The sequence below is a fragment of the Nannospalax galili genome, unplaced genomic scaffold (genome assembly GCF_000622305.1).
Source record: "Nannospalax galili isolate Female #2095 unplaced genomic scaffold, S.galili_v1.0 scaffold252, whole genome shotgun sequence".
NCBI lineage: Eukaryota > Metazoa > Chordata > Mammalia > Rodentia > Spalacidae > Nannospalax > Nannospalax galili.
The window spans coordinates 3,971,395-3,983,098 of NW_008333886.1; the positions used below are offsets into that span (position 1 = coordinate 3,971,395).

Below are 11,704 nucleotides of genomic sequence, written 5' to 3' on the forward strand. Positions count from 1 at the left end.
TCTGCACTGCCCTGCTGTCGACACCCCGCTCGGTGGATGCGCAGGGGGGGGGGGGGGGGGGCGATGGAGAGGTGGGGGTGTGGGATGGAGAACATCTGGCCATCACCTTCTGAAAGCAACACTTTATCTTCCCAAATCCTTCCTTACCACCTCTTGTTCAAGCAGAATTCTCCCATTCAGTTGCCTCCACATCAAATGCACCAATCTTACTGAATGTATACTTTTCCTCGCTTGTTTTCTCCTAGACAAACTGTGAAGACGATCAGGAAGATGTCTACCACAGAGATTTCCCCAGAAGTAGCTGAGCCCTTTCAAGCCAACTGCATGGCCGTGAACAACAACACTCCTTTCAGTTTGGGTACGTCAAAGCCCGAAGAGCTGCTGCCCCCAAATGAGAGTGAAGCCAGGGGAAACTACTGAACTCTCAATCTCCTGGGGTGTTTTCAGTGTGTCTTCCTCCTTTTCCTTATTTCCAGTGCCTAAAGGAACGAGGTTCAGAGTGATATTTTTAACTGCAAGTTCTCATTCCTTCTGCTGGTGTCATAATATCGGATAACTCAGTTCAAGAATCTGCATTTTCACCTAACATCTTACACAGGCTGAAACAAGTGGCTAAGACCCATTGTTAAGAGACCTTGGATGAGAAGGGGAACTCTGGCCCTCTACATAGGACAGTAACAGCAAGCTGCTGTCTGCAGGTGTTGGGCCAGTTGTTCTAGACCTCAGCTGAACCCTACCTGAAAACCCATGAAGTGCTAGGACCTCTGGTGTTGAGAGAGAGCAGTACAGAGGGACCAGTCATCAACTAACTTGTTTATTTAAAAAAAACAAAAAACAGGCCCAGTGTGGTGGTGCACATCTTTAATCCCAGCACTCAGGAGGCAGAGGCAGGCCAAACTTATAGGATCTCTGTAAGTGTGGTAAGTATGAGGACAGCCTAGTCTATATAACAAGTTCCCGACAAGCCAGTGCTACACAACGAGACTGTCTCAAACAAAGAAAAAGAAAGATATACAATGAGGGCTCTAAATAATAAGTTTCAAGTGGAGAGGTGATTTTAACATAAATCTAGTAATTGCTTCTTTCCTTCTCTGAATAATACTCTAGTATATTATCAGAATACACTCAGGCAGAGAGGAGCTCGGGAGAAATTATTTAATTAAATATAGCAAGTAGAAGTCACCTCTGAAGGATCTCCAAGTTTAGTCCCTGGCTTAAAACTACAAACTCTACCTCAACAAGGTTTGCTAACAGCCAAACAAAACATTATCACATAGCACCTAAATAAAATGAGCTTATTTTTTTGATGGCTAAATGAGTTTGTTCACAGAAACTGCTTTCCATTCTGTTGCTCAGTCATATGAGTTTACAGTAGCTCTAATTAGAAACAGGTTTTTTTTTCCTAGCTATAGGTCCCAGGAAACGGGAAGAAAACATGCTATAAAAATTTAAGACCCAAACCAGGTGTGGTCATACACACCTTTAATCCCAGCACTGGGAGGCAGAGACAGGTGGATCTCTGTGATCTCGAAGCCAACCTGGTCCAGGTTGAGTGAGTTCCAGGCCAGCCTGGGGCTACAGGGAGACCCTGTCTCAAAAAGACAAAAAAAAAAAAAAACAAAAAAAAAAAAAAACAAAAAAAAAAAAAAACAAAAAAAAAAAAAAACAAAAAAAAAAAAAAAAAAAAAAAACAACAAAAAAAAAAACCCACAACCAAAACCTAAGACCTATCCACACAAACCACAGCAAAAAGACAGGAGTATGTTTTCCGACCCCAAACGACTTCACTAGCATGACAGAGACGCTGCATGCCCTCTATAGGCCCCAGCACCAGCCTCTAGGCCAGCCCATAGCCTCGGTGGCTATGTGATTTCTTCTTTTAGTATTCAACATACACACTTATGACTCAGGTAATGAAAATAATTTATTTGCCTAGGACTTTTCCTAAAGTAGACTTTAAACATATGGATACTTCATATGGATATACATGTGAGGAGATTCAATTAAGAAATATGAAAATATTCACTTATTAAATGGCTCTGATCTGGGAAACAGCATAATGCAATTATAAAATAGAATACTGGGCTAAAATTTGTACTGAAATCAATTTAAGCAGCTTTGTAACTGGTTTGAGGCCATGAAAAAAGTGGACATTTATTTGATCACTTGTAATAGGACCAAAAAGGCATGCATTGGACTCATAAAGCCAATACACTCAACCAAATTGTGCTTACTGCTGACCTCACACAAAACATTATGTCATGCTTGGGAGAAATCATAGGCATCTCTGAACAGAAGGGGTTCAAGGTCAATGCTGTCAGAGGACTTCATTCATGAGCCTAATGTCATTTTTGAAACTAACACATAAATATTAGAATACTAACACTTTTAAAAAGAACTGTCACCAGATTAAAGTTATGTCATAATTTTTAAGAATACACCTGATTTAATCACGTGCAGTTTTCAATTCAGTCATTTCAGTTACCCAGTGCTATCCATGTTAGACTCAAACATATTACTTACCATTACACCCATGATTCTGGGATTTATGATCAGTTTTGTTGCACTGAGAGTATCTGTTCCAACCACTGTTTTTTCTTTTCTTCTCTAAGTGGACAAAAGGCTGAACAGTGCACTCCCTTACAGTTTTTCAAACAAAACATTAAATAGAATTCTGATACAGAATTCTCTGATACATCAAGAGCCTGTGCTCTGCCTTCTGAAAAACCAAATGAAGAGCCCAAAGTCCTCCTTTTCCATCCAGCTATGACTTCTAAACAGCCTCTTTAGTTAATGAATGAGAAAGAGCAGGCCAGCCCAGTGCTAGAACAAGCTAAAATGCAGGATATCAGGCTTCTCCTGGTGACTTCTCAGTTCCAGAAACTGGTGGGGCTTTGCAGCAGCTGTATGTGGGTGCTGCGGTCATTAGGGACACCTGCAAGGGCCAGAGGTCTCACTGCCTCTTCTTAAACAGCACAGCACCAGAAAGAAATGCATCTTCCAAGTTAACTCAAGTCACATTTTTCTTACCAGCAGCTCCAAGACCCTGCACACATGCCCTGTATGTGTACAAGCTGCACAGTCTTCAAAATAACAGCACCAACCACACTGAGACTGAAATATCTATGCATTAAATACATATATTTTTGTTTGTTTTGAGACAGGGTATCCCTGCAGCCCCAGCTGGCCTGGAACTCACTACGTAGATCAGGCTAGCCTCGAACTCAGAGATCCTCCTGCCTCTGCCTCCCGAGTGCTGGCATGAAAGGCATGCGCCACCACGCTTTGCTTTAAATACATACACTTTGATGCCTTCGTTGTATCAAGACTTAAAAATATTTTGTACTATATTTTAAAGCAAGCACATTTTTCTCCCCAGACGCTTAGTGGTGATCATGTTGCTTGTGGCAAACGGTCTCACCTTCCATCTGGGTTTACAATCTTTGGGCCTCCAGTGGCCTCCTGGCTCAATCTCTAAGTCCTTGGAGAAGAGCCGATGAACTTCAGCAAAACTGACTTCACTCACGTTGACACTTAGGAATCCTCCTGCAAGTCAAAACATAGGAAGAACGGTTTTACTGCTTTTTGCCTAAGCTGCATGAAGGTCAAACATCAATCAGCAGGGTGATGGTAACTTGGTTACAGGACAATCTGGTTTGTTGCTGCTACTGCCACGTGATTATGTAACAGCGCCTCCTTCCCCTTCAGTGATCTTCATAAGGCCTCCTACCACACTTGAATACTGGCTGAAGAAAATGGGGTTCTTTAACATTTTGCCTTTGAGTGACATTTGCTATCTTTTAGAAAATGTTGCATGCCGTACTAACATTCTTACAATTTAACAATTACTTAAATATTTTTAAACTATTTGGGGATGCATGTTCACGTGTGTGTGCATGTGTGGATTCCACACACATGATGTGCATATGGAGGTCAAAGGACACCTTCAAGTCTGAATCCTCAGACATCTTCCACTGTTTAAGACAAACTCTCTCATTGGCCTAGAACTTTCCCAAGTAGGTCAGTTTAGCAGACCCGAAAGCCTACAGGGATCTGTCTCTACCTCCTACCTTGCCATTGCTGGGGTTACAGGCACATGCTGTCATGCCTGGCTTGTTATATGGGTTTAGGGAATCTGAACTCGGGTCCTCATGTCTGAGAAACATTCTACAGACTAAGCCATCTTCACTTTAACTCTTTGAACATAGGGGAGACAAAGTCACAGTATAAAGAGTTGCGTGAGCAGTTAGCAGGGAGCTGAGTCCTAGCACCTACTGGAGTCATTATTTAACATTGCTCTGTCTCAGCTTCCCCTTCTACAGAAGGTAACAATGCCTGTCTCCCACAATGATTGTCTCCCTCAGACTCAAAACTCAGAACCAGCCACTGATTCAACAGACCTCAGATTAAAAATATTTGGGAGAAAAAAGAATGTTGTGTAGAGATGTTTTTCTGTCATTATTCCCTGTACAATGACCTATATAGCACCTGCTCTGTGTTAGGTATTCTAACTAAGCTGGAGACGACTGAAGGCTTGAGGGGGCAGTGCATAGTTCTATGCAAATATGACACCATTTTATGTACTTGGGCATCCATAGACTGTGGAAAGCAAGGATCTTGAAATCAATCCCCCACAGAGGGAGGACAGTCACCTGTCCCCAGAGGGAAGGACCAAGGACAGGACAGGCAGATACATGCGAGAATATTAGCTACTACCACTGTTACTTACTGCGCCCCCCCCCACACACACACTGTCACCTTCCCCTAGCAATTCCGCTAGGAATTGAATCCAGGGCCCCACACAGGGTAACCATGTATAGTCCTACTGAGGTAGGATAGAAATATAAGAAAAAAAGTAGGGTACCTGGGAAGGGAAGGGAACAAGGCTCTTACCCTGAGAGCTATTTTGCATTTCCTATAGCTAAGAGTCAAGAAAATTCAATGTTACTGATAAAATAAAAATTGCCTCCAGAGATAGTGCTTCTTTTCCTAAAGACCTCTCAAACAAGAATGCTGAAAACAACAAATGATGCTTACTTGGGGTCAGGATGTTTGTGGACTTGAGCTGAACTGTATTAGTGCTACTCTCTCATCTCACATATACACAGTGCACCTCAGAAAACTGCCTTGCAATTTTATTACAAAAATCCAGTTCTTTAAGACAGATAAGCAAACCAGCTTCTATAGTATTTTTATCTTTCTGACTTTAATTTTTAAACCTTGTTGTAAATTACATCCTTCCAACAACATAACTTACAAAGCCCAGAGTCATAATGAAATGGCAAAACACACTCCACTTAGTTCTAGCTGACTTTTGCTTTAACCTGTGTTTTTGCCCAGCCATTCCCACTGCAGCCAGACAGCCCTGAAGACTACAACCTATAGCTTCAGGGAGTACATTGTTTCTACAGCACTGGGACACTTACAAGGAGCCAGATAGACCGTCCAGGTAGCTCATCCTACCTACCAGTTATACCTGCATCTCCACGGAGCCCATTGTTTCTGCAATTCTGAGAAACTTGTTTTTCCTAGCCGAAACTTTCTGTTAACTAAAAGCCTTTCTATAAAGTGACCTGCCCTTGGTCTGCTACAGCTATGGTGATCTGATGTAACTATGGTTATTGGCTTTGTGCCTCTCATGATGTAAATGTGCTTTTAAGCTTTATAAACCCTGCCCTGCTTCTCCCAGGGTGGAGAGTTCTTCTGGGTGTTGGCCCCCTTTCTGACTGCCAGCCATTCATAAAGGACTCCTTGTTCAACCATCACTATGTGGCCCTTCCTCTGTGCCTCTCATGCTATTACACTATATACAGCCATTGTAAAGAAACCTAAGTGGGCCTCTCCTCTGGAGACACTCTGTGTCTCTGTGGTGATTTCTCCTCTTTCTAGTTCTTTCTCTATCTCAATACTTAATAAACTCACTAAGCTAGTGCTTTATACTGGCTCATCCTGAAATTCTCTTCTGTAGTTTAGTCAACAATCCAGCTATGTCTGAGAAGAGGTCTCTATGGGTGAAGGGAATGTCTCGGGCTTCTGGCAACATGAACTGCTGGACTGCATTTCCCTGCACATTTACACTATTACACATGACACTATTACTAGCTAAACTCCCAGTCACTGGCTTGTTTGTTGTTTGTTTGAGAGTCAGGGTCTTATTATATAATAGCCCAGGCTAGCCTTTAATGCCCACAAGTGGGTTGGTTGGTTCTTGCAGTAATGGCAGTCTTAGGGCATCACACATGCTAGGTGAGTGCTCTACCTATGAGCTGTATCCTCAGCCCTACCCTCTCACCCTCTACGTCTTTTAATTGTGAGACAGAGTCTTGCCAAGTTCACCAGGCTGGTCTTGAACTTAGAATCTTTCTGTCTTAGCTCCCAAGGAACTTGGATTACAGACCTGCCCCACCAGGTGCTGCTCTGGCCTTGAACTCTCTATTCTCCTCCTACTTTACCTGCTGAGTGCTAGGATTACAAACATGCATCACCATGTCTGGCTCCCTGACACTTCTTTTTTCCTTTTTTATGAAAATTTTTAATTATGTGTATGAGGCAGAGGGAGAGCATGAGCCCATGGAGGCCACAGGCATTAGATCCTTCTGTTGTGAGTCATCTGCATGGGTGCTGGGAACTGAGCTCAAGTCCTCTAGAAGAGCAGTACACGCTCTTAATCACAGAGCCATCTCTCCAGGCCCCTCCCCCAACATTTCCTAAGAGGAAATTTGCAGACACAACCTGACACATTTCTTCTGAGTGCCTACCATGCTGCAGGCCCCTTGGTATACAAAACTGAAAAGTCATAGATTTCCAAGATGTCCTTGGTCTAACAGGCACTCACTCTCCAAAGTAACACACATTCTGCTGGGTTTTTACCAACAGCTCTTCCAGCCGTACCTCTAAAATGAAAATAAACCTAGATCTCTCTTAATATAGTTAAAACTGAAGTGAATACAGGAGGCTCTCCCTCCCCATTTTAAAGCAGTCACAAGATCACTGACTTTCCTTAAGGCCATGCTGCCCTGTATCCCTACAAAGGCTGGGAGGATGGAACCACAGGTCATCTCTTAGCAGTTAACTACCCTGACACCTGATAAAGTCCAAATAGGGATAAATTGCTCCAAAATCACCTGCAAAGTCTTCCCTCTACCCTCCTCATGAAATATGAACCAACAGAAGAAGTCAACGTCAAGACTTGAAGTTTCTGAGTCTTCTGGGCCTCTTGCAGCTACAATTTCACACAGGAAACACTGGGTTCCTACCCAGAGCGCCCTTTCCTCCTTTAGTCAGCACACTACCAGGTCTGCACAGGGCCTCCCCTCCCTCCTCTTCATCTGATTAAGAGGACTGTCAGAGGCTGCACGCAGCACTCACATATGCTAAGAAGTATTTTTAGATGCGAATGTTTACGCTTCCCAGGGTGAGCTAGGAAAAAACTGCCATCTTCTAATGCCGGCCTGTTCTCCCAATGACTTTATGGTTCGTCATAACCAAATACCCATCACCATTTGGTATGACAAAATATACAAATTAGCTAAACTTAGAAAGGTTAAATTGACCTAAAGGAACAAAAACTGTGAACTTGGAGAGAAAGGTAAGTCAAATGTACGAATAATCAGTCAACAGTAAGTATAAATTACTATGACAAAAACAAAAGGCTGGCGAAACAATCTAGCACTGCAATCAAATAAAATCCACACAAATAAATCTGATGCATTTAAAGTAAGCATGACTGCTCAAGTGACAGTGATCAGGCTAAGTAACAACGGCAGCCCCTGTAAGTAACTGAAGTTAGCACTACCACAGGTGTTAATCCAAACGCCACGCCTTTCTTTACTCTGGCTTACTCCTCAAGACTTCTTCCCAACATGCTTTGCAGTGTAATTTCCATCCCCAATGCCTATGCACCCCCAAATTAAGTCAGGCCTTTGTCTTTCCACCTGCCCATGTGAGAGGGCTTCCTAAGACACCCTACCTTCACCATCCCTCTGACTGCCATCCCCACACAACCCCCCACGGCCCTATGTGCTGACTGCTCTTTGCTCTGGAATCACTCCATGCCGGGTGAAGGCCAGAGGTGACCAGGTGACATGAAGCTGCCATTCCAATTACACAGCAGCACTTACTACCCTGGGGGAAGGAAACCAGGCCTCTAAGGCATGGTGGTCCCAGCGCAGACACCACAGGCACCCTCAGGGACATTATTTTTGGCTAAAACTTCATTGATTGGACCTGAGGCATTTTTGTCCATCACTTTATCTTTGCATTCCTGCTGCTCTCTGACTTTGAACCAAGCATGACTAAATGCTTCCACTATGTTGTCTTTTAAATGATCCCCTTAAACTAAGCATGCTCAAAAATGTGCTTCTTAACTGAGCTTAGAAATGGCACCACCCTCTATGAACATGTCTAGCCCCTAAATAAAATTTCCATGCTTTGTTGTTCCAGGGCACACTGCCTTGGCCATGACCCCAGAGCCTCTGATCTGCTGCAGGTAAGAAAGTTTTCTCCACTCTGCTTGTTTGGACTTTCCACTCACTGAAATGTGAAATTCACAGCCACCACTAGGAACATAGTGTGACGAGAGAGAATGCCCACGACGTACAGGGTGAAATGCATGATGTCAGGGAGAAGATCAGGTGCTTAGGAAGGAGAAAGACAGGGGCATGTTACAGAAGGAGCTCAGTAAAGGACCCAGTGGTGCTTTCTGTACTGTGGGAAAGGGGTGCTCTGCTCCCCAAGGAAAGCTGCTTCCGCCTCCTACATAACAGCTGTCACCTTCAGCTGTTCCTCATAGCCACCTGCTGTGAAGGAGCCAAGAGTGCACACACATCCTTGTTACTTGCAGACTAAGCTGCCAGCCAGGACTGCCAGCCCTTGAGTTCAGCTCAGCAGAGACGTCAAGGACCACTGAGGGAGAACGCACAGAGCTCCATGGAGGACTTGCATCTTCACCTGCCTGTGCAAGTCCTGCATCCTCCACTGCCAGCAAATGCTTCCTCCCATTAGAAATTTAAAGGTCAAACACACACACACACGCACACACATACACACACACACACACACACAAACTATATATATATATATATAGTTTGTGTGTGTGTGACTATGTACTGAAATATATTTTTTTTCACTGAAATCCACTTACCTTATCCAGAAGTGGAATTAATCCACAAACATAAATACTATATATAATACAAGTAATGTCATTTATGAAAATGATAAATACAAATTATCAGAAGGTGGGGCCAGAGTAAGAGCCTGCAGTGGGATGGGTTACCAATATCCTGGAGGGCAAAGGGGAAGTGGGGAATCCTGCCCAAGGCAAGTCACCTGTCAGTCTGGCAGCCACGCCCATGTGCCCAACTGCTGTTACAAATGAGAACAGCACAGTTGCACTGTTTACACAGAAGCACTCACTGCAGTCTTGCACTGAATTTGCAAACAGTGTCCCCCCTCTTGGGAAGCTGGACTTCAAGAGGCCAAGCGTCTGTGAGGGATCCAGGGAACAGGTTCACCGTGGCATGAGCTACAACATCTCACCACATGATTCAGCATCTCACCACATAATTCAGGATTTTTTTTTCTGTTAAAATTATAACTCTTAGGAAACACAGATTAGACTCAATAGGTCTTTGGTGGGGGGTGGAGACAAATAACAATAGAAAATATAAAGTAGGGGAGGGGTAGTAAAGGGGGGATCTTAATGTGATCAAGATACACTGTATGTATGAAATTCATTTTTTTTTTTTTTTTTTTTTTTTTGTGTGTACTGTTCTGTTGGTGTGTGTACTGTTCTGTTGGTGTGTGTACTGTTCTGTTGGTGTGTGTACTGTTCTGTTGGTGTGTGTACTGTTCTGTTGGTGTGTGTACTGTTCTGTTGGTGTGTGTACTGTTCTGTTGGTGTGTGTACTGTTCTGTTGGTGTGTGTACTGTTCTGTTGGTGTGTGTACTGTTCTGTTGGTGTGTGTACTGTTCTGTTGGTGTGTGTACTGTTCTGTTGGTGTGTGTAATATTATGTTGGTGTGTGTACTATTCTGTTGGTGTGTGTAATATTATGTTGGTGTGTGTAATATTATGTTGGTGTGTATAATAATATTCAGCTGTTGGTGCTGAATCACAGTTCACTCTACTATTGCTTAAATACCTGGTGTTTTGAACAGGGATGTTGTGAGCATTATTGTATTAAGTTGGCACAAAAGGAATTGCAGTTTTGTTAGGGTTTTGTTTTTTTTTTTTTTTTGTCTTTTTGAAGCAGGATCTCCCTGTGGCCCCAGCTGTCCTGGAACTTACTATGTAGACCAGGCTGGCCGCTATATGTATGAAATTCTTGAATGAATATAAACATTTTTAAAAACTCTAAGCCACTCCCATTTATGAAACCACTATGTATTTTTTCTTAGACTATATAAATATATGTATTTCTTAGAATAACAAATACTCAAAAAAAAAAAAAAAGCTTTAAGCACAGAAGGAACTCTATGGGGATGGAAGAAAGTCCTTCCAGAAGACATATGGTTGTTAAATGAAAATCCCAGTACCAGAGGTGGGTCGCCACACCCCATGAGCTGTTGGACAGACGTGCCCTAGAGGTCCCCAAAACAATAAAGGCCATTGCCAATAATGCTGGTTGTACACCAGAAGTGGATGTACGAACCCTATTGCTGAAGACACTTCATGATGTGAGCTTGGGAGAGGGAGAAATCAAGCCTCGGCTAAGCTGGAAACTCCCTACTACTGGATGGGTGGCTTTCATGGTACCAGAAGGCACTATACAGATGGCTGGAGGAGAACTGTCCCCTATAATTCTGCTCAACGATGGACCCCATGTGCTGCACTATCAACATGCCAAACAAGATGATCCTGCCAGTGCAATAGTGGCACGCCTAGTGTATATACAACCAGCAAATTTTTGGTTGGATATAATGCCCGCTCCTAGGGGTGGAACACACATCTGGTACTGTAGACCAGACCAGGAGGATATAGGCCCCAGTGGGGAAGCCACTGAAATTGTTTTGTTAGATGTATGTGATGCACCTGCTAAAGGACCATCCAAGCATTTGTGTTTATGCCCATAGGTTAAGTTATTATAGCAGCCACTGTTTAGATGTTCTTGTTCTTGCTGTTTGTTTTTTTATAGTAGATAGAATCCCACTGAAATGGGCCAACAGCCCGTAGAAAACAGATGATGGCAGAGGCCCAAAAGTTCAGTGCCTTGCCACAATGGGAGGAAGTTATCCCACACCTATCACCCCCTCCAAAGCATGGAAGAATTTGGAGGAAAGAATGTAAGAGCCAGAGGAAGGGGTGAAGTGTTACCTGGAAGGGTCCTCTGACCACTATGCCGACAAATCAAGGAGTTGATGGGGGAGTCAGTTACCCTCCCACCCAATCAGTCGACCTTAGTCGCATGTGGGGGAGGGGCTAAAGATATATAAGCCAGGAATGCCATAAGACACCTCTCTCACCATTTTGTACAACTGTCAGGAAGTCATGGGATCTATATTTATTTGAGTGTGGACTTTCCAGTGCAGCCATAAATGGGGGGGGGTGGTCGCCCACTCTTCTGTAAATAAACCTCCACCCCATGCTCTGTTAGCAAGCCCAATAAACTCGTTAGGACTTTAAAAGAAAAAAAAGAACAGAGCTAATAGAAACCTTCATTTTCCACCAAAGTTGGAATATTTTTCCTCCTTAAACTTCCATATAT

General features: G+C 43.3%; 1 protein-coding gene across 1 annotated transcript in view; it reads right to left on the reverse strand.

The window, feature by feature from the left end:
* The window catches only part of B4galt6 (beta-1,4-galactosyltransferase 6), a 73,875-nt gene that overhangs the window by 27,317 nt on the left and 34,854 nt on the right, over positions 1-11,704 (reverse strand). The window contains exon 4 of the mRNA XM_008828840.3: positions 3,422-3,546. Within this exon, the coding sequence (XP_008827062.1) occupies positions 3,422-3,546 (125 nt within the window). The remainder of the gene's footprint in view (positions 1-3,421; positions 3,547-11,704) is intronic.